Source organism: Pungitius pungitius, chromosome 8 (assembly GCF_949316345.1).
Source record: "Pungitius pungitius chromosome 8, fPunPun2.1, whole genome shotgun sequence".
NCBI lineage: Eukaryota > Metazoa > Chordata > Actinopteri > Perciformes > Gasterosteidae > Pungitius > Pungitius pungitius.
The window spans coordinates 1622362-1646133 of NC_084907.1; the positions used below are offsets into that span (position 1 = coordinate 1622362).

General features: G+C 48.3%; 1 protein-coding gene across 2 annotated transcripts; it reads right to left on the minus strand.

The window, feature by feature from the left end:
- Positions 1-2271: 2271 nt before the first annotated feature.
- On the minus strand, positions 2272-22418 carry phc2b (polyhomeotic homolog 2b (Drosophila)). Of its 2 annotated transcripts, none has more exons than XM_037491024.2 (15): positions 22281-22418; positions 14521-14821; positions 13906-14058; positions 13731-13808; positions 13356-13517; positions 13047-13181; positions 12454-12745; positions 9385-9695; positions 8266-8467; positions 6089-6303; positions 5061-5190; positions 4877-4982; positions 4670-4784; positions 4122-4440; positions 2272-4050 (listed from the first exon to the last, which is right to left on the minus strand). In XM_037491024.2, the coding sequence occupies exons 2-15, from the start codon at positions 14761-14763 to the stop codon at positions 3896-3898; spliced, it is 2616 nt and encodes an 871-aa protein (XP_037346921.2). In that variant the 5' UTR covers positions 14764-14821; positions 22281-22418; the 3' UTR covers positions 2272-3895. The 2 variants fall into 2 exon arrangements, with proteins under 2 accessions (XP_037346921.2, XP_037346920.2); XM_037491023.2 differs by lacking the exon at positions 22281-22418 and adding an exon at positions 17271-17433.
- Between the last annotated feature and the right edge of the window lie 1354 nt (positions 22419-23772).

Below are 23772 nucleotides of genomic sequence, written 5' to 3' on the forward strand. Positions count from 1 at the left end.
TAAAATTGATGCCAAAAACTATAACAATCTATGTACCTATGTAAGACTAAAAGAAATGCATAAATAAAGATGAAATAGAAACCAAGAGTAATAAATATATTGGTTGAAACAAGCATTTGAAACATTGAGGACAAAGCACCTAAACGTTGATTCGAGGCTGACGGGTCGAGGGACCTGCAGCTGAACATCAGATCAAATGAAGGCCTCTGAGAGGCGATGGCTGGTGTTGATGAAGCAGCCTCTGAGCTCATGTGACAGGGCTGCGTCAGTGCATCCGACTGAAGAGGTGCTGCTTGAGCCCTGATGTGCTGTCACGTACTTTAACATGCGCCGTGGGGAGGGGGGAGGAGGAGGGAGGAGGGGGGGGCACTGGATATGTTCTTACGATCAATAAAACATCACTCGGGTGGAAAGGCAGAGTTGCGGCGCCATGTCGCTTTTTTTCTGACCTCGGGGTATTTCGGGTCTCGCGGGTCCCAGGGCAGCAGGCGCGGCGTAGGCCCGGTCCAGGACGGTGCGACTTGGACCGAGCCGTGGCGGCCGCCGCCTGCAGCCAAGCGGTGGTGTCGTCCAGAGCGGCTGAACAGTCACACAAACAAACAGGGTCTCAGGGTGTGAAGACGTCTCTTCTTCATCTTCTTCATCTCCATCTCTTCCCGGTACTTCCAGTTTAAGGCATGGAATGAAATGAGTTAAAGTACATTTACAGCCCTTTTGCTGCACTCTCTCAGGGGCTGTAAAAAAAATTATAGCCAGTGTAAGAGAAGACATTTATTAGCCGCAGTAATTAACTAAAAAGCTGCATTTTAGGAATTAAAAACTCTGATTAGCACAGCGGTACAGAACACCTGAGCCAGAGGTCACTGATTGGCTGTCCCGGCGCTTCACTTCATCTACGAGAAGCCGGAATAAAAAGCAGGAAGCAGCCGCTTCAGAGCGACAAGGGTCAGAACGGGTTTAATTGAAAGGAATCGATTTGAACGGGGTGGAGAACCTTTCACCATCCATCACCGACCCAAACAGCCTTCCTCACCCGGCGGCTTGTCCAGGACCTGCTGGAACTTGGCCCTCTCGTACTGCACGGCCTGCTGCAGCAGGTGAGGCCTCAGGCTATGGATGGTGAAGTTCGCCATGTCGGTCTTCATCAGGGCCCAAGACGCCGAAGATCTCCCTGAAGGGCGAAGCAGCTTTGAGCCGAAACGGCTTCATTTTTTGAGAATCTGATGAAAAATAACGTGGGTAATGTAGAAGAGGTTTTGTGCCTGACCTCAGGAGCTCCACGGGGTCCCCGAGGTCCACCTCCAGCGTCTGAAACACAGATGAGTAATCATAAAGGCGCGCGTGAGGTCGTCGAGGGGAGATGACATCACCGACCAGCAGATTTAACATCTAGAAAACGTCCCGCACAGTCGTATTGAAGGGTTCTCATCAGGTGGCCGATTGTGTCGAATCTGTCCTTCATCTCACGTTTCGATCCCTCAAATACAAGTATTGGCTTTGAAAAACAAAAATATAACATATGTCACAGTAGTTTAAAAGCCAACTCTGGTTAAAATAAATGATACTGGTTTCATTAAATTAATAAAAAGTACTAAAATCTTAAAACGGAATGGCTTGACATTATGGGAATCACTTGTTAATGGGTGTTAATGAGCTTATTCTCCAAAAGTATTACTTTAAAAACGAACATTATCATCACACCAACTGAAAGTGTCTTTGTCATCACTGATTTGTCAATAACAAACATATTCAGCGGTTTCAGCGACACATCGAACAAGCAGAGATCCCGCGGTCACGTGACTCTCTGACCTTCTGTCCAGTGGAAACCAAACAGAAAGTGTTGGGTGTGTTTGTAGAAACGGTCCATTACAGGAGACGCAAATGTGTGGACGAGGAGGACGTTTCCTCTGGACCAGGAGGACCTTCGAGAAGCTGAAGCGGTCCGTGGGTCTGCGCGTGTAGAAGGTACACAAAAACATCCGCTTTAATCCCCATAAACCGCGTCCCTGACCTCGTGTCAACGCGCTACGTGTCGGTCCCTTCAATATCCAAATATAAAGTGTCTCTGAAGACACAGACCAATAAATGATGCTGCATCTGCTTTTCGGTTTATTCTTTTGTAAAGATGTGTTTTTTGACGTTTAGTGTTCATTTTTCTATTATTGACAGTTTGTAAACGGTTTGGATTTAGAGTCATTTATTCTGCCTTTGAGAAGAGAATGAGAAATTGAAACAGATTTTCATTCACAAAGACAGAATTGTATTGCAAATTATTTTTAATTGCAAAATGTTGTGTAACAAACTGTTTCGATAAATACAAGCATTTGACAAAGCAATATGAAACAAAAATGACGTTTTGTCACAGCCACAAAATACAAATAGATTAAAACATTTAATTCGAAGAACAAAAAAAAACATTAAAAACTCCATATTGATATTTATACATTTGCATATTTCAAAAATTGGAACACCATTAAATTTCTGTTTAAAAATAAAGAGCATAACTTAAAGAACGCAAAGAGCTGCTTTGTACACAAACGTGTTTGCACTGCTGCACACATTCTGCTCTCACTTCAGGCGGAGTGTCTCATACCAATAAAGCAAATTAAAATGAAAATAAGTGCCAAAGGTCCGGCTGTGTGAAAAGAGAGCAGAGCACCCCGATTGTTGCTCAGATAACGGACTCTTCCTATGAGACAGAGTCCGGGAGATCAATGTCGCGTTTTGAAAAAGCGGAGCAAAAATCATTTTTAAGCCCATTTTAAATCCACGGGGGGGGGCGGAGGGGGGGAAATCGGACAGTTCCTCGCGAAAAAGGAAATCGATGCCAAAAACGGTTTCATTCGAGTGTCATTGTGAGAAAAAGACAAAGCCGCACCTACCGAGTAAAGCAGAATGAAAGGGGTTGGTTCTCTGCTCCCGGCCCCCCAGCAACAAAGAGAGAAGCAGCTCGCTTTCATTCACACGGACAAAAAAGCACAGAATAACATCTCTAATAGTAGAAAAACTAATTCACACTCTCAGTAACAACGTTGTGGCAGTTTGGCAGTTAGTTTCATTTCTTTTCCCCGAATCCAAGAATCTCATTTACACCAGTTATTAAGAAACTAATCTGCACCAAACGTCCTCAGCGTCCACACCTGGTATGAATAAGCGCCATTGTTATCAAAGTGGTGCCCTGATTATGATGAGATCTTACAATGCGAGATAAGTACCCACGTCTCGGGTGAAGAGATGCCCCGCTGCATTATGGGAGGCTGTGATCTGATCACGACGCCACGTGAGCCACGTCCACATCAGCTCGGACGGATCCAACAGCAGTCTGACTGCCGTGTGTTCTGCGTGCACTTTAAGGTGAAAATGTAGGTTAAGTATATAAATAGAACACACGCGACTGACTAAAATATCAGCTCAAAACTTGCAACCAGTTTGGATACGAAACAGTTTCATATGGCGGTCCTATATGCGTTTCTTAAAAAGCGAATACAGGTCATTTGAGGCCCATTATTAACAGCCCTAATGCATTTATATCTAGCGCTACCGTGCCTTGTGCTTTATCCAGATCAGGCATAAAGATGCAGCGTTGCATGTTAGTATCAGCACAAGCTCCGCTGTGGCTTCTAATTTTACTCCCTGTGAGTGCATGTAAACACAGACCAACTAACAATAATAGTAATAATATTATCATTAATAACGGCCATCAGTGCAGCGAAAGTCAAAGCCGACACCCCTCGCATTGTTGAAGGGACCCAGTCCAGCGGTGGGGAGGAGGCGAAGGTCGTTGTGCAGTCAGTCCGTGACCCCCACAGTCGCAATATGATCATGAGGAATATTCTAAGCTCTCTCTCTCTCTCTCTCTCTCTCTCTCTCTCTGTGTGACATGCGCTCGTTACTGCTAAGAGTCCTTGAGCAGGTTGATGCGTGCGAAGATCTTGAGGGCCGGTCCCAGTTTAATGTTCATGGTGCTCATCAGGTGGTCCTCCTTCAACAGGAGCAGGGCCTGTCCGTCGATCTCCTGAGAGCGGAACTCGTCCGCTATCTCCTGACAACCTGCCAGCAGAGGAAGGAGTTAGCTGTGTGTGTGTGTGTGTGTGTGTGTCCGTATCGCTAACTTCTCTCACCTGGCAGCGAGCGGATGAACTCTGAGACCTCCTCCACGTTCCACCTGGTGGGGTCGTTGGGTAAGAAACGCCGACAGGGCGAAGGTGCGTCTCGGACGTCCTGGTCCGAGGCCCTGCTCGGGTGGCGGTGGGCGGGGACCTGAGCCGACGCCGCCGGGGCGGGGGGCGGGGGCCCCGAGCTGGCCGCCGACATGGGCGACGGCGGCTCCTCGTAGCTCGACATGTCCGAACACGGGCTGGACTCCTCCTGGCTGGGCTGCGAGGGATGCGGGGAGGACACGGAGCCGCCCTGAGCCTGCCGCGGGGAGGGGGGCAGCTTCTGAAGAGAGAAGAAGTGTTAGACGTCTCCATTAACGCCTCGCTGCTCGTGTTGGTCACCAGTAAACTGAACGTACCATGTGGCCATTTAAAGGCCGAGGGCACATAGTCGGGCTCTGACAAAAATGCTGAAAGACTACTTGAATGTGCACAGAATCGGCGTCTGATGGGACTCAAAGCGTCGATGAAGTTTGATGAAAGTGGACGTGTGTGTGTGTGTGTGTGTGTACCTGCTTCTTCGCCACCACGCTGGAGCGACCCGGAGATCTTCGCCGCCAGCGATTCGTGGATTTGCTCCTTTCCGGGCGGAAGAGGCCGATGCGCTTCGTGCAGCCGACGTTGTACCTGTCGGGCAGAAGGTGCGCGTTTAGAGCGCTCCTTTGTCGACATTCAATAAATATATGAATTTAAAAAAAGGGGGGGGGGGGACGACTTGCCTCTTGGCACAAACCATGGAGCAGAATCTTTTAGAGCCCTTGAACGTGAAGGCGAAGTCGACCCATCCGCAGTATTCACACGTCAGTTTGGGCTCTTGCTCTTTTTCTGCAGCATTTAAAACAACAAACAGGCTCTAAATATTCAGTTCCCCAATAGCAGTAATCAGGAGACCTTTTGTCTCACCTGGCGGGTTCATGTCCTCGGGCTCGGAGTCGCTGTTGGCTGCGTGGCTGGCGGGGGTCCTTTCGGGGTCCGAGGACAGCTGGTGGTCCGGCTTCTTCGGGCTGTCGATGAGAATGGGCAGACGCTCCACCTGGTGACGGGAAGAAGACGCGCTCACAGATCCGGCGTGGAGGGAAGCGGGGGACAGGAAGGAGCTTCTTGGAGGGAGACGTCACACTACGGTGACCAAACACTTCCGCGTGTCCACCCCGAGAACTAGAATAACAACGCCCTCTGGCTACCGGATTGTAACCAATCTCCTCCACGCATTACGGGATGCAGACATTTATATGGAGATACTGGAGAACGACATTTGCTTCATTAAGGCTGAAACAGTTGGTTAAGCAACAGTAAATGTAATCTGCAACATTTGTGATAATCGAGATTCAATCAGAGAACAGATGGGCATCTCGAATGTGAACAGGCTCATCTTTTCTTGGTTTAATGTCGTTTTAATTTAATTGTCAAGGGTTTTTGCACCACTAGTCAGATAATAACGGGTAATTTAAGATGTGGCATTTTTTTCAAAAGAAGAAACACTTCCACAACAACATCCATTAGAATATATAAACTCCAACAACTAATTAAACGGACATAAACGACAATTGAATTGAAATGTCTTTGTGACGTAGAAAGTCGTTTGTCCACTACATGTAAATACTGCACACAGAGCATTTACAACAACCGTCCACTAGGGGGCAGTGAGCCCTAAAGAAAAGAAACGCTAACGTTGTTCAGTTCAACGTTTACTTTTCTGTGTGTAGTCATCTTCTGGGTATAACCACCCCCCCCCCCCTCTCCACCCTCATCTTTTGCGCTCTAACCTCACAGCAGTGATGGTGGTATCAGAGGAGCTGTGGCTCCCTGCGGGGGGGGGGGGGGTTGGGGGGGGGGGGTTTGCTCCGATTTGGCTTCGTTTGTTTATCACGTCTGCTGGTAACAGACCGGGGGTAGTTAACAGAGGGGGGGGGGGGGGGGGGTGCACTCACACACACTGGGAACGGCTCGGCCCCCTCCTGGATGACGAAGCCCTCGATGACGTGCGTGAGGACCTGGGGCTTGACGATGGCCTGCGGCGGCTTGGTCTCCCCGTTCTGCGGCGCGCTGCCCGTCACGGCGGGCGCCTCGCTGTCGTTCCCCGAGGTCATGGCCCGGGGGGGCGTCCCTGGTGAGGCGCTCGGCCTCTTGGTCGAGACCCCTACAGCTTAAGAGAGAAATGAGATATGAACACCGCACCGTCAACGTCAGTGCAGGAGAGAGCTGCTCAATGGAGTGAAGAATAATAACCGCTGATTCATTGAATGCTGTTTTTCAGGCAAGTGACACTTTTGCAGGAGAGTGAACATTTTGAGGTTTTGGACTTTTTTAAATTATTTTTTTATTTAGATAAGCATGCCGTCTTAAGACATTTTATAGGCAATTAATCAAGAAGATAATCAGCGGTTTTAAATTGAAAAAAAAAACATTTGTGAGGGTAAACTGAAAAGAAATTCTGTTATAAGAATTCATTTTCTGACATTTAATGGTTTGAAATTCAGATATGTTGATACTAGTTTGGTTAATTAATTAACAATAAAATAAATAATTTCCTGCAATCCTAAATCACATTTCAAAATCAATACAGAATCATTCAGAAGCAATGCAGAATCTAGGAGGGTAAATCCCCCTTAACTCACTTTAAAATACATTCAGATAATCAAACTCTTGATGTCTTTAAACTTTAAATCATCTGTCCCACTTTATATAATCCCATTACAGCCTTTCAGTCATATTATTCAAAAGGACTTCCAGTCGTTTCCAGCTGCGGATTTAAATCACCTCGTCCGACAACAGCTGGACCTCAGCAGAGATCGAACAGCACATCCACGAGGCATCGCGGATCTATCGCGGATCGATCCCGCGATCGATCAACCGTCTCTCGTCATTTCTCTCAAACCCCGCGAAGCAAAAGTTAGACGCGACGCTTCGTGACAGTTGAGCTTGGACTCGCATCTCTTACCGACTTCCGCCGTGGTCACAGAGAAAACATGTGCGGGGTTGCACGTAGTAGTTGTTGTTATTATTGTTATTATTATGATCCACGACACACACGCACACCCGCGCGCGCGCACCGACCCGCGGCAGCTGCTGTTTGAGGCTGAGGTTTGAGCTGCAGCGCCGCTAAAGAGAGGCTTTGACACCGGGGTCCGCCTCCCTGTTTCCTCCCACCGCGGCTAGCACGTTAGCATGCTAACATTAGCATGTTAGCACGTTAGCATGCTACCACTAGCACGCTAGCATGGTTCGCTGCTCGGTTTGGCTCGCAGTGCGAATGACTTGACTCCAAAGACCCAGAACTAATACGCGGGAAATGACATCACTGCGTGATCACTGCGTCTTGAATCTGTTAAACAATGCCTGCTCCTCAGAATGTTCTAACTACCACTCGAGTACTTGAAGAGCAGTGACAAGAGTGTCAGATGTCCTTGGAGCTGGAAAGCAGTAATACTCAGCAAGTACAATTGGACTGAAAAACGGCTTTTGTTACATTTTCCAAAAAGGAAAGAGCTGAGCATTCGTGCCCATCGTCACCGGCCCCTGCAGACTGTGGATTCAAATGGTTTCCTTCTCTGGTGGGGAGCACAGCACCCAACTCCGTGTGCACTAAACCGCCATCTGTGGTCCACACGGTGTTTCATTTTACAAGAAACACAACATCAGCCCCATTTCCAACATTTTGGGAGAATTATCACTATAGAAACTGATCAGAGTCAATATTTGGTGCCCAGCAAGAAGAGAATGGCTGCTGCATGGCGATGTGCTGCTGACCAGGAATCAGCTATTAGAAACGCACTTAATCGCTTTCATCCCAAAACAACCGGCAGACAACAATATAAAGCAGCATGTCCAAAGCTCAGAAACGTTGGTTCTTCTGATCCATCACAGCTGTTCACTACCAAAGCATCCACGAGGTCTTATGTAGACGAAAAAGTTCCAACCTCACACCCATAAACCTTTACATTGCTTCATTACAATCACCCTTGTGTATGTAAATAGTTGTAAACAACACATGACCGCAACGCCCCCCCGCCCCCACTGCATTGTGGGAAACACGGTGAACCGGTGTGTTTAAAACATTCTGGTGCCGGCGGCTCACAAGTTGGCTCGAATCAGGGCGAGTCGTTACCTTGTGGCCGAACGGCTGGTGCAGCCGGGGGGGCCTTGGGCTGCTCGGCCGGTTTGGCGGGCTGCGATGGCGATGGCGCAGGTTGCTGCTGCGGCGGGGGCTGCTGTTGCGGCGGGGGCTGCGGTGGCGCTGGGGCCGGACACGTCTCCCGGACCACCAGCGAGGTCGGCTTATCTTTGCAGTCCTGAGCCTGTCGGGAGGGCTGGGACCAGACAGAGAGGATGAAGGGTGGAAACGTGAGGAATCGGAGACGCTTCAGGCACTTTTAATGTCAGTGACTCAAACGGTACAAAGGAGCCTGAGGTTTGGGAATTATCCCACAAGTGGGAAAGTATTACGCCAGTGGGAAAGCATTAGAGCAGTAATCCCCAACTCAGAAGATTGTGTTTTCTCAGCACGTATGTCTCGGAGTAGGAGTCGATTCGGTGGGTGTTTTCATTTCTACTAGATTCCACAAAAGAAAAAAAAGAGATGATGAGTAGAACCAAACATAATGTTCCTTTAGAAACAAAAACAAATGAATATAAAATATATGCAATGCTGGAAACCCACAATGGATTCACTGTTACTTAAAGAGAGATACTTTCCCATTACTACCCTATGGATATATATTAGAAATTATAATCATTACAAAAAATGTATGTCCCCAAGCATTGCCTAATAAAGTAAATCATTTTGAAACAAGACTATGAGTTTAGAGCCGAGCTAGCAGCACTTGGTTGAGGGAAAGTCAGGGGATCACCAGAGTGATACAATGTAGCCTGTTGGGGGGGAGGGGGGGGGGATAAAAATGATTGTTCAATGTGTTTACGACGTCCAGTGTCAACGTCATGGTACTCCTATACCAAAAGTCAGGGGATTACCAGAGAGTCGGATGCATCATCTGGGAACCGTCAGTAAACAGCTTTGATTACGAATTTTTGACACTAAAACTGGGAGAACGATGATGAAAGATTATTCCCCACGCTTCAGCTTCAGAAACACTGAGTTTTCCGTGTGAACCAACTCTGAAACGCTGACGTTTATTGGCGAAGAAAGAAAACAAAGCCGCCGGCCTGCTTTCACACCCAAATCCATCTGTGCCTTTTTAACGCCATCGGTCGACGACGACAAACTCACCGTCGGATGGATCTGAAGGTTGATGGCGGTGAGCTGGACGGGCTGGGCCTTGGCGTGGTTGAGGGAGGAGTGGAGGGCGTGGGGGCTGATGGTGGAGTGGAAGATGGTGGCCTGCTGGCTGGGCGTGGCGGGCTGGTGGGGAGCCGGTTTGGGCAGGACGGGCACCGGGTGCTGCGATGGTTGAATGGAGGCGGTCTGCAGCAGCTGGCCCGCGGCCCTCTGGGAGGCTGGACTCTGATGGACCACAAACTGCTGCTGCTGCTGCTGCTTGTGCTGCTGCACCAGGGAGTGTGGCTGGATGTGCGTGTATGCTGGAACGACAGGCGACACTGATGTGTATGACTGGCAGAAGAGGCTTATTAACGTACGCTCCTCTCTGAACATTTATGGCAATGTGGCCACGGAAACATGAGAACAGTCAAAGCACAATCAGTGTGGCGTTCATTTTAATGACCTTTGGTGAATTCACATAATGGCTTTTATTCTGATAAACGCCGCTTACCAGTTCAGATGGGATTTAAATGAATTGCACATGTACTTAAATCATGTGATCATCTGCAGTCATTCTTCCTATGCATACTAAATAAATGTTGTAATAAATTTACTGAATTGAAATTTTTGATCAATTGTGCTGAAACAAAGTAACGAATTTGACTTTTGACTCTCTCATTAATTCCTTTAACAAATGCAAAACTTAAATTTCTTTATATTTCACATCTTTGTCTCTTGATTCATTGTGTGACAGACCCAACAATTAAATCTAAAACGTTGTTCAGATGAATATGTAAGTAAGGCCAAATCTGCAACACATTACATTACCTCATCAAATACATCCTCTCTAAAGAGGTCACTCATACAAACAAAGAGGCTTGTGTGTATAATTATATATATATATATATATATATATATATATAATCATTCAAAAACACTCCAAACTGTCCACTCAACACTCAAAGAGCCCATTTGGGAGCTTTCTCTTCACCTGTGCTCCTCGCATCCACAGGATGAACTAGTAAGAGCTCTTGAAAAAGGTACTCGGGGGAAACCACTATTCACAAATTGCTTCACAACGGCCCGTCAGTGCCAGCGGGGCTACAAACACATCGTGACCTCAGAACCCGACCCGCCGCAACAAGCGGGTCCCCCTCGTCTGAGCGGCTCAGCAGGAGCAGCCCGAGGCGAAGGAACGCCCCCCCCCCCCCCTCCCCCCAGAGTGCTCCTTCACTAATGCACTCATTCTTACTGCTAGTGTGAACAAGGAGGTGTGTAATGGAGATGTTAAAAAAGCCCTGTATAAATCCAATATGGAAAGATCCCTGCCTCCATGATGTTCTGTGTGGGTTGCAAAGTTTCCCTGTGAGGCATCAACCGCAGGCTGGGAAGGAGACGCTTCTATCCAGATTGCCATTGTTCCCGCTGAGGCTCCAGGAGACGCCGCTTCTCACACGTCGAGTAGAAAACAAAACTATTTTTAATATTCAGAGGGGGGATAAATATGCACCTGGGACGGGGAATCCTGCAGTGTGATGTTAGCCTGAAGCACTTCAGGTGAATATCTACCTAAAAGACCTCTTCACAGCTCGGGTTGTTTCTGTTTTCTCGTGCTATTAAATCGAATATGTGAGAACCACAGAGAGGTCTTGGAAGGACCCAAAGACTGAGGAATTCATTTAACTGCTATCCCCCCTCAAAGTGTTGGCAATAAGGGCCGGGATGACGAGCCGCCTCCCACACACACACACACACACACACACACACACACACACACACACACACACACACACGCACACGCAGTCATAGAAGCCTACGGATGTGGTGTCCGCGCCCCTCTGTAGTGAGTGGGCGTAGATCTGTGTGTCGTTGCACTGATCCCTCCTGATGGGTCAGTATCACGGGGCCCTGGAAACTCCCGGAGAGTCCGCATGCTCCCTTGGCTGCTGCTGCTGCTTCGGCTCACGTTCACCAAACACATTCTTCACACTTCAGGTTTGTTCTTTGTCCTCAGGGAGACAAACCAAATCGCACGCCACAAGGGCGCTTTATATGAGAGACATCCGATCAACAAAAAGAGGAGTGGATTACTCAATAGTGAGTAGAATATAAAATATGTGGTGGATCAGTTGACGTTGAGTTAAGAAGAGTTAAAGTGTGTTTTTTTAAACACTGCTCTGTGATTTGTTAGTTTGTTGTTGTTTTTTTACACTAAAGTGACGACAAACGCCAACATTGTGTTTCAGAGCCTCTGTCAGACCCGTTTTCCGGGTTTTTCCAGCCTTCAATTCAAAACCAAAAACCTGATCCCCGTCAGTCGAATCAAAGCTTTTATTCTAGAATCCCATGAGCCCTCCATACGGCCTCTCTCCGTTCTGCACATCCACAGTGAATCAACTCCCCAGCGTCTCTCCCTTATGGCCTGCTGCTATGGCAACCCATGTAAACTCTTCCCAGACAGCGTTTAGCCAGATTCTCAGCTTCCATCCTTTCATTATATGTGCAACCATTACTGCAACAAAAAGCACGACGTAGTCGCTCCAATCATCCAAACCACACACACAAAATGTCATATCAAGACTATTTTCTAAATGGTATAATGCATCAGAAGGGTCTTTATCCTGCAAACAAGGGGTTTCTGGTGCAGGCACGGATAAAGATTCCCCTCATCTTACGATAAACACAAGAGCACGTTTCTCCTGCATATGCTGCAGCTGCCTGGAGCCCCCACATCTATTTCAAGGGTTAAAAAAAAAAACCGTACATCTGTTTCAGAGAAGAAGCATGCGGCAGCTGGGGGGAAACTCGGCAGTTTAATTAAACTTCCTCTGGAGTGTCGGTGTCTCTTCAGAGCGTCATTTGCTCCTTTGTAACCAGCGGAGACGCTCAGCTTAACCCACGGAGAAGAGCCTGCAGCCATGTTTAGCGGGTGTTCTATTATAGTCATCAGCAAAGTCATGGGGACTTTCTATCTGGAGGTCCTGGATGTCTTGTTACCAGTCCGGAACGTGCATGAGGTCTTTAGATGTGTAACAGGGGACTGAAGCGTTCAGCCACGACCTTCCGGACTGCGCGTACCTGGAGCGATGAGGGGCTGAGCGCCGGTGACGCTGCGGCTCATGTTTATGGCTCGGGCTTCTGTGACCGCCGCGCCGTCGCCCTTCCTGCCCGCTTCAAACGAGCCGTCGGAGGGGGCGGCCTTTCCTCCCGCGGAGGCCTGCGGCGGCGCTTGCCCGGGGTTCTTGATCAGCGAGGCGGGCTGGATGGAGACGGGGCTCTGCTTCAGACTGAGAGCCTGCAGGGTCTGAGTCTGAGAGGAGGACGAGGTCGCCCCCTGCTGCCCGCGCATCACCAGGTTCTGGACCTGATTCTTGAAGGGGCAGAATGATGGGAGATGAGCAATTGAGTGGGTTAAAAAGGGACAGAGACTGTCAGTATGTGAGGACTGTGTTTATTAGAAAATGAATGCAGATGTACTTTACATCACAGCAGAACAGTATGTAGAAATTATGTTTAAGAACTCATTGCTGCAGGTGGTAAACATTTCTCACTTGAAAGATAATGTGTAGAAAAGTCAATAATTGGACATTCGAAACCCACTTCTAGATTTCAATTTGTCGAATAAAGTTTAGTAGTAGTTTATAACAATACTTGTTGGTTTTGTGACCGACCTGTGAGGAGGTCTGCGTGGAGCTCTCGGACTGAACGGCCGTCACCGTGGCTGTTGGAGTGAAGATGAGCTGCTGGGACAGAGGAACAGCGCGGCCCAGACTCCTGGCCACCTGCACCAGGTTGTTCTGCTGCGCCTGGAGAGCACACAACAAGTGACGGCCGGGTTGGAACGGACAACCAGGAACATAAATAGGCCGATAAAATCAAAATATACGATGATGCGTTTCATACAAACGTGCATTTAAACCATAAATAATGTACATTTCCTGGTGTAAATGTGCTAGTGGCTACGCTGGCAGTGGTCTCACCATCTGTGCGCGCAGGTACATCTGCGCCTGGCTGGCGGTGAACGTGGGGCTGGATGGGCTGCCCAGCAGCACGGCCTGCTGGGAAATACTGGTGGGGGTCGAGCTGATGCTCTGGGCCCGGCTGATCAGCTGAGCGGCAGCCGGGGAGGTCGTCAGGTTGATCTGCGGGGGGGGGGGACCAGGGAAATAAGGCGTGTTATGCACTGAGGGGGAAGAGGGGGGGAAATACGTTAGTGACATGCACTTAAACTTCTCCTGAAAGAGGAGGAGCGCAGCTAGCGCGGCGCCACGTTTCCTGAAAGCATCTTGTTGGTAGAATCTAGTTAGTTCCATGACGGCCTAATGGACAGAGAGACACTTAAAAGCTGCCCCTACCGTCGCCTGAGTGGATGCCGTTTGCTGGGAGGAAGTGCCGTTCTGTGAAGAGCTTTGTCGGCCCGCCGCAATACTGGCCTATCGCACAAGAAGACAAAATAATGGGCAATTTCCAAAAACAATACAACAACAATAAGAACATCAGCGCGGCGAGGGGAGGGCGGTTCTTGCCGACCTGCTGCACGGTGGCCAGGCTCTGGAGCTGAGCCGCGCTGAGGTTGTGCTGCTGCTGGAGAGTTTGCAACATCAGGTGCTGCTGCTGAGCCGCGTACATCTGCTGCAGGTACTGCGCCGCCGTGTTCGGCCTGTGCAGCGCCTGCTGGAACACCTGCGGGGGGGGGGGTGAGTCAGAGGGCTCTGGTTATGTGATGGAACATGCGTTACACTACTGCTGCTGCTGCTGCTGCTGCTGCTGCAGCACATCCAAGACGGTGGATGTACATCGGTATATAAACCTGTTCCTACTACCATTGTCTGCATGAGACTCCTAACTTATAGCAGAGCTAAACCTCCCAAAATAACTCTGGAAGTGCCCTCTTCCTGGTTGCCAAGTAACCAGAGAGGACGTTGACCTGTGGTCCGCCACAAAACCTCTCCTTGAAAAAGGGGCTGTCAAATTGGTAGCAGAGATGCAACACGACTTCCGCTGAAGTCACACGGCACACTGTTGGCTGTTTTTTTTTACTATCTACAGTTATGGCATCCGTCACGCACACAGACACACACACACACACACACACACACACACCCGGATGAGTCATGAAGCCGACCACCAACACAAGAAGCTCACCTGCACGGTTTGTCGATCGGCCATCCCGCTGTAAACGGATATCTGAGGCGCGGCCGGTCTTCCTGCTGTGGTACTACTGCTGGTGCTACTGTTGCTAATGCTACTACCACTGGAAGTGGTAGAAGTAGCAGCAGCGTTGCTGGAGGTACCGCTACTGCTGGCAGCGGCGGCGGTGGTGCTGCTGGAGGAGGCCGCGGCGGCGCTGTTGGCCGCGGCGGCGTGGGCCCCGGGCTCGCTCTCCATGGTGCCCTCTGCTCGTCTCACCTTTGACCCCCGACTCTTCTGAATGGCTCTCCTGTGCCTGAGGACGAGTACGGGAGGAGACCACATGAGAACGCCGCCGTACTGTGTACTTTCTACTGTGTACCCTGCAAACCGAGAGACTATTTATTTCATCCGATTAATGGCTGAATGCGTAGAAACAAGGAAACGACGGTCCTCGTTAGCAGAAGCAGAACTGCATCTGAGCTACGCTGAGGAAATGAGACACCAGCATCACTGCCAAGAAGTTTTGATCGGATAAAGAAATCACAAGGGAAGTGAGTGTGCAGAGCTGCATCTGGCGATTATTTTTATGCTGTAGTAATCTGCAATGAGTAGATTCAATTTGTGGTTTATTAAAGGGTTTAAGGTATGAGATATTCTGTTTCCTGTCATATGTTACAAGGAGAATGCGCTATGTGGAAAATAACTCGCTGAAATACATACCAAAAGTAAAGCGCCAGCTGGTAGAATATTTTCATGCACACATTCTTAGCAGGAACATAAAGTCTAAAATTACGAGCTGACTACTTCAGCGCTGTGATCACAAACAGCCTGTTCTGAAACACAACACCTAAACAAAGACTATGACATCACTCTGCAAAAAGCAAAAAGTCCGGCCTGGCACCACAAAGCCGGTTAGGGGCAACGCGGGAAAATGCCCAGGCATTCAGGGCAGCGTGGCTGGCAAACATTAGCGGCCTCTCTAGATTACATCTTAAAAAGTGGAGGAACGCACACGTTGAGTGAGTTAATTGGGAAGGCAGCGGGGGCTGCTGTGATGACTAAACTCACACCCATCAAAACCCCACTAAAGACATGATGCAGGCAACTAAATATTTGTTTTTATGAAAAGGCTATTTCCTAGACTAGTCTCCTTCTTAACAAGCACAAAGTTCAGAAGATAAACATTGTTGTTCCAGAAAAAGAACTGAAGAAATGTTTTTTTTTTTTTAAATCCCTGCTCTCCATCAGCACCGAGACGGAGGAACATGACGGGAGGGTGGAGGGCGAAGAGGACGGGAGGAGATGGAGTTTTGTTCTAACAATACAGAGAGAGTCCAGAGGTCTTTGATCAAAGCAGAGCTCAGATGGGGGTGTGGGGGGTGAGATGCTGGTGGGATTAATGAGTGTGTACGGCACGGGGGATTTACGCGCCACGACAGCTGATGTAACAGCTGAAAATAGAGGCCAAAACGGGGAGGATGGAATTTCTAGCCTTGAGGTTAAGGGTGTAAGCATTAAGTTAAGGGGGGGGGGGGGGGGGGCTGTAAGGGAGTTTGAGCAAGTGAGGGGTGAAGGTTGAGTGAGCAGATTGAGGCTTAGAGTGGAAAGAGGGTGTGATGGAAGTAATTAAATAAGGAGCAATGCTGCCGCCATGTTGCATTTCTTAAGCTATTTCCTCCTGCTGCTCCTCCTCCTCATTATTCTTTTGAACGGATTAGGGGCCGGGGCCAAAGCAACGCTCTACAGCCCACTTATGCCACAAAGCAGACTTGGGAACACGCTGCACTCTGACTAAACCAAGTGTTATTCTTTGAGATGGCAAAAGCAGACGAGTCAATCACTGGAGGGCAAAGGGACTGGAATGTGTTGTTTGTCAGGTTGCCCTTTTATTTATAGAATTGGGCTTTGGACGTAAACTATGGCCGCTCAATTAGGCAATTATATAATAAATAACATTGAACGATTTAAAAAAAGTAAAATAAAAAGTCATCTTCTGACTTCCAAGCATGTCTGGGGTCCCTCAGTGAAACAAGAATGTTTTAAATAAAACACCCCAATCAAGACCAAACTAAACTGAAATCAGATTTAGCAGAATATATTATCTAAAGCCAGAAAAACCAAAGGAAACTGTGGTCACGTTCATCCGTGCCTGTCAAAAGTTGATCTCTATGCGACTCCTGGGTTGTAAACAAAGCGCCGGCGCTGCCAGCGCGCCGTCATTAGACGAGGAAAGGGGAGGGAATCCCCTCTGGCCTTCACTCCCCGTCTTTCAGAGAGCAGTCAGCCATCCATAAGAGAAGAGATGCAATAGAGAACCCCCCCCCTCCCACACACACACGCTTCCATCCTTACCCTCACGTTTACAATCATGGCTTGTGAGATGGTCCGTGGAGAAGCCAAACCAATCAAAGCACCAGCATCACAACACCTCACAAGAGGACATATTGGTCTCCTGAAGCTGACGTTACACACACACCCCCCCTCTCCCCCCCGCAAAAGAAGCCCCTGCCAGACTCGTGTCTGCGGGATATGAGCGGCCGGACGGACCGGCTTTCCATCCCTGCAGATCAGAGATCACCGGCAGGAAGTACCGCAGCCTCCAGCGGTCCTCCAGCGGTCCTCCAGCGGTCCTCCAGCGCCACGCGGATCGATTGGTGTGGGCTAATGGCTTTAACAGCCATGAGATCCTGACAATTGTGTGCGTGTGAAGGGGGTACTCTGCTGCTGAGACAAAGCCCCCACACTAACCCTGGTGCTCCTACCTCCTGCGGCCCCCCCAGCGCGAAGCAGGGGTATGATGCCCCATCCCCCGGGAGCGTGCGGTCCTCCTGCAGGATGCTGCTCCTCTTTGTCTGCCCGACCGAGTGAGTGAGTGAGCGAGCGCGTGTGCGAATGCAAACGTGCTTCCTTGTCGTCCCCCTTCCTCCTCCCCCCCCCCCCAAAAAAAGCACAGCACCTTTCCTCTACCCCCCAACACACAGCGAGGCTTGTCGCTCCAGCATCAACACCCCACTCCACCAACCAGGCCGCGGGCCGCCTCCTGATTATTTGGTATCCTAGCGACAGCCAACGGGGTGCTGATGGAATCCCCGTGCAGAGCAGCGTGCTCATTGGTCAGCGGGATCCTCTCTAATGAAGATGATGGTAATGATTTTCCCCGGTGCTTCCCCTCCCCCTTTGCTTCTGCCTGAATGATGGTTTTAGGGTGCTTAAACCCTCCAACATAAGGTGGACTACTTGGTTTAATCCAGGGTAATGACTGGCATATGCTTTATTTTGTTTAGTCTGGCTGAAAAGAGAAAACTCTGTTCCAGTTCCCCCCCCCATTTGAAGATTGACAGGAGAAGTCGTAGAAAGCTGCATCCTCACAAACAAGCAGTAAGCGGGACAATCTTCCATCATACCGTTCAGCAAGCAGCAGTAACTCCGGGCACCCAATAGCCAGTTAATCCCTGTGAGGAAGACAAAAACGTGATCCAGCTGCCGCACGGTGCATCCAGGCACCATTAAAGCCCAAACTCAACTAAAGATACACCTCTGGATCAATGAGGTAGCAGCAGGAAAGCATTAAAACCACCTACTCGAATTAAATGCTAAACAATAAGTCTAGAAATAGCAATAGTCTCCCTAAATTGAAACGGGACGGCTCTGCAGCGGCATCTGAACACCTCTCTAAAATGAATTAATTCGTGTGAGATATGTTGGATAAACCGGGGGACGGCGGCATGCTTCGCCCCCCGTCACCCAACCGTCTGGCTGGATGAAATGTAGCCATTTGAACCGTTTGCTGGTGCAAACGTGGTATTGATTGGGGCCAGCCATGCATGATCCGCATTGATTATCATCTTCTCATTAGCATATAGATTAGCAGGCGGTGCAGCCAAGCTCTCAAGCCTCGGGTCTCACACTCTGACTGACGGATCAAAACAAGAAGAATAAAATTAAAAATTAAAACAAAAAAAGGGACGGTGCTGGCTCAGAGTGACGCGAGTTGCTTGATGATGAGACGTCAATATCTGAAAGCCCCGGGACTTTGGGATGAAACCGAGCGCGCTGGCGGTGAAGCGAGGCGCAAAGGGGCCTTTAAAAACAAATAAGCCCCGGCCACCTTTTGTTCAAAGAGCATCCAGGCTCATTATTAATTTTAAAGAATGCCGACACCAAACGAGCTCTCGGTGGGAGCAGTTAATTATAAATGATCCGGGCACCGTGTGAGTCGTGCTCTCAGACGTCTACATCAAAGGCAACTCCAGTCTCATTAGGATTCGTCTGAAAACTTTTAAAAATGAAACAAAAAAAAAACATGTCAAGTGACAAATGAGCTACACAAGATGCAGAAAAAAAACATGCAGGCTGACTTATGAAAAATGCACAAACTGCATGATGTGAATATTTGTCATCCTTAATTTATTAAAATATTTTGAGCATCCACGCTGGTCCTCAGGGAGAGCATTGTTACTGCAATGTCACCAAATTACACGAATACAAAAAAAATATAGAAACAAAGCATGTGCTGTATGAGTCACACGTCAAAATATTAAGTCAGTCGACAGAAAGGAGACATTTATAGATTCTAATGTGTGTTCTCTAAAAAACAACAATGTTTTCAACACAGATTTTTAAATTCAAATAGTAGTAATCATGTCGAATGAACTCGAGTCATGCGGATCCGATGCTTAAGGGTGACAGATCGGATCCCGAGGCCAAATCACTCGGGTAATTGAGCCGTCTGACTCAGAGGTCGAACCTCGCCGTCCACAGCTGACTGGACGGGCACAAAGACACGCTGCGGCCTTCTAGGTTAAGTGTGTGTGTGTGTGTGTGTGTGTGTGTACACGCACCATTCTGACTACAAACACAAGACTCCCGCTGTGAGGATACAAAACCCTGCTTTCACTTTGCCCTCCCCACAGGGCTCGGGTCGTCTTTGGCTTCATTTAGGGAGCGCTGCAACTAACGATTATTCGCATAAACCATTAATCAGTCGATTATTTTTCCAATTTATCAGATTTTTAAAAAGCATTCATTTTCAAACCTTTTTCTAAAAGAACACACAGTGAAAACGTTGAATATAATAACAATCATTTATAAAAAAATAAAGAAAAAGAAAGTCAGAAAACTTAACAGGATTTGTTTGAACGTCGGAACGTTCTCGTCACTACACGACGCACACTTAAACACACACACAAACCCCTAGTTACCTTCAAGCTTATTCATTAAATTATCATTGTTGTTGTTGTAATAGTAGTTAAGTACATTTATACACCACATTTAAACAGCTTAAGAGGTCCAAGTGCTATGAAATGACTTTCAAATATATTTGTCTACAACCAGCGATATGGAACAAACTGAACAAATGACTGGAGCTGAAAAGGCCGGTGAATAAAAATGTGTCTTTAGTCTTGCCAGCTCTAGCGACTGGACTCTTAACAGCTCTCAAAATAAAATAGACACAGGAGGAGCCAACAGGAGCGACACACAGATAAAAAAAAGAAAAGGAAAAGGAAAGATTCTCCCCCGCGCTGATCTATAAATACCAGAGTTAAATAGTTCTGGCAGATTAGCAGCGCGCTTCAACCCGGGCGGCTCTATCGGGGGCCGCCTCAGAGGCGTCTCTCTCGGGACATGAAATGGGTCAGGATCGAGCCCGAGACCCGGCGGCGGCGGCACGGAAAGAAGCAGCGCGTCACCGCCTCCAGAGGCTCAATCGTTATCTGCTAAGCCTCGGGGGCCCCGGGGGCCCGTGACTTACTACTAGCATGCGATGTTTTTGCTTTATTAGCTTTCTATGGACTACAAAGAGGGAAATGATGCTCTAATGATGGTAGAAAGTATGGATGTTATGCCAAACAATATCCCGCGTTTCATCCCATTAGAAGCAGATGCAAAGGTCGACCTAATCGTCTCCGAGCTTGTTCCCCCGATGCGGGTACAAAGGTCCTCAACGGGTCGGGCGGCTCTTTGAGCTGATCTGACATTTTGTCTGGCGCTTCCTAGGTTCACGGTTGTGAAAAGCTGAGTTTAGGTGAGAAAAGTTTACTGTAGGTTTCAGGTAAAATGGATGTTAGATGATGCATCTGAATCAAAGCCATTTTGGAGGTAATTAGTACAGACAAGGGAGAGTCTTATTTCACATGCAAATATGCCATCAAACAAGTGTGGCTCACACTGTATCAAGTAAACAAATCAGCCTTTTCTTTTCGCTGGGATAAATGGCACGTGACAGCTTCATGAAATCGACCAGCTGTCAGCTACAAAAATGAATATGTGACGTTCCCACACTATGTCTCTCACCCATAAAAATTAGTCACAATATTCTATGACAACCGCTTGTCATTCTTTAAGTGGCTAAAGCAAGCGTCTCCCTGTAATTAACACCCCCCCCCCCGATAGCTTTGACCACTCAGCGGTTCCAAACGGGCCTGTGGAGCGTAATGGGTCATCAGGCATCACGTTGTAAAGCGGCTGTCTGACCTCATTTGCTTTAGGATATCCACGTTAAATAAGCGTGAGAAACCACGGTCGTGGCAAAGTGGGTTAACCACAAGTCCACGGCTCGCGGTGCCCGTTAGGAGCCCGGCCCGCGTGCCTGTAGTTTGTTCCCAAATGAGCTTTGTGGCACCATTGCATCACTTTTGTCGCTCATTTTTAACAATCTACAAATGTCCTCAATCCAGCATCTGAGGAGGAGTGGCATGTGACTCATGGATCATTTTGGTGAACCTTACTTGACCTTGACGTTCCGCAGAGTACTAATATTAAATATTTTAATCTATGCATTTGACTCGGCCGGTAGAAGTTCAGCACTGGTTGTTTTCGCTGATCCGCCTTAATCTACTGCAATGTGACGTCTCTGCTGGATTACAAATGCTTTCTGCAGACCCACGTGTAGGAGTCAAGTCAAAAAGCTCCTGCAGATTTCCTAGAAAACTTGCCGTCTTTGCAATTCACTGCGATTTGCTGGGAAAAACATGCAAAATGTGAATATGTTGTCTTGCACTCTGGAAAAATAAACAAAGCAAGAGAAATAATGGAGGATCCATATTGGAAAAGAGAGATATTTGCCGTCCAGGTGCATAAACAGGGACATGACCACACAGTGTGAATAACCACACACACACACACACACACACACACACACCCACACCCACACACACACAGGTTGTTATTTGGACCACATTCAGGTCACTGCGGGGTCACGGACACACTATTCCAGCTCTAATGCATTACCGGGGGGATGACCTCCACTTTCCAACATGACTCCTCCTCCGGGGCCACGGGCCGTGACCTTTGGGACCATGAGTCCTTCTAGCGAGCACATGGCTAACTTTTAACAGACATTCAAAGAAGCACGCGGCGTAAGTCGGGAGGAGATTCACGCCGACTTAACAGTGGTCGCAGGGGCCATAACCTCAAACCGCCACGCTTTCCTCGCGCGCTGGTAAACCATTCCCACGTTCTCCTTGCTCGCGGGTCCTGAATTCCTCCACGGCGCTAGCTAGGCTGGAGCTAGTCGGGCTGTTATTCACACCGCTGACTCCGGTTTTACCAGTTCGCCATACGGAGACACGTCACGTTAAACTCGGCCGTCAAACAACGTTAGCGAGCTAACTGCTGCTGCTGCTGCTGCTGTTGTTGTTGTTGTTTTGGGGCCCCGGGAAGACGTTAGCTAAATGCGACCCTTTAACTTCGAGCGTTCCGAAACACGGCGACTGAACCGCCCGCCCGAGCGGGACACGCTGCACGGAGAATCAAGCCTCGGCGTCGCTCACCTTTCGTCGCGGGAGCCGTGAAGCCGCGCGCGCGTCTCTCTGGCCGCGGTCCCTCGGGCTGTTTCTTCCCTGGCGTTCTACACCATTTCCAGGGTGGCTCAGGGGGAGGCGAGCGGGCAGCGAGAGAGCCGAGCACGGGACGGGAGGGGGGGCAGGGGGCGGGGGCACAGACACTCCGTGTATTTGCGTTCCACACTTACAACGTGATGTCATTCTGACCAATGAGCGCGGACTATCATACGTCACCCCGCCTCTTATGCTGTCCGCGTACGCCCCTTCTCACATCACCCGCCCCTCTCCGCTATGGCCCCTCCCCCTGTCCGCCCTGTGGCTGGTTCCACGCGCCTGTCAAGCGGCGACCGCTGGCTTTGTCTCCATGGCAACAAGGGACTTAACCCTTGCACTGGCCTGTCTCTGCGCTTAGGTGTAAAAGCGTTGACTGCAGTAAAAGTAGCAATACTAGTATATTGAGTATTGAGGGGGGGGGTTTGAGGATAATAAAGATAACACAGAAGGAAATTGTTGTCCAGCAGTAGCAATAAAATGAAAATGTGCAAATATAGCATGCAAATTCAAAAACTCCAAACTAAGTCCATAGGTAATAATAAAGTCTAGGTCGGTTCTATATGATCAAGTCATATCATATAATTCCTAGTATCAAAAGAAAAAAGTATTAACTATGCTCAAAACTACAATGTACAAAAAGTTTAACTACAATGTATGATGTTTTTGGCTTAATATACAAGCTTAAAGTTACATTTGATCGCTGGAGATATTTAAGCTTGTCCTTTTGAACTCTTATACAGTTTGTTTAAAGCAACGCACCGTATTCTTATCACTGTACATATTATCATATGTTTGTCCTTTTATGAAATACTTATCTCTAAAAAAAAGAAGCAACGTTTTCAAGTTAGCACGCATTTTCCAGCTAGATTATCTTGCTATCATATCCACCAAGTAAAGAGGATCTACTCTGTTGTGCTGCACTAAAGTGTACAACCCTTGAATCCACACTGCGTGTCCGCGTGCAAACAAACCCTCGCGGTGATGAATCGAACAGCAAAGAGCTGCTTGTGTTTCAGTGTGTCGCTTTCGTGCTGCTTGCAATATGAGCAGGGAGTGCATTAATCCGCCTGAAAATACTGAATAATTTATCAGAATATGTCTTATTTGCTTGGACCTCGAGTTAATTATCTGGTCTTTCATTGCTCCCTTGGTACCTGGCTCGCAGCATCATTATGAGCAAAGTGTCATCCCAGCTATAATGTGCTCGCAGTCAGACGGGCTGTGTGATTATTTTCATTTGTATTTTTCATGTTGCTGCGGAGTTGACACTGAAATTGAAGCTCTGCTCTGCTGGGCCGGAACACACCTGCACGGTGATGTTTATGCAAGATAATGGGCCCTGTGTAATGTGTGGATAATGGATGAGAATCCTAATGGAATATTTATGCTGGCTCCCGTTCAGCTTGGTTGATCCCCCATTTGCACG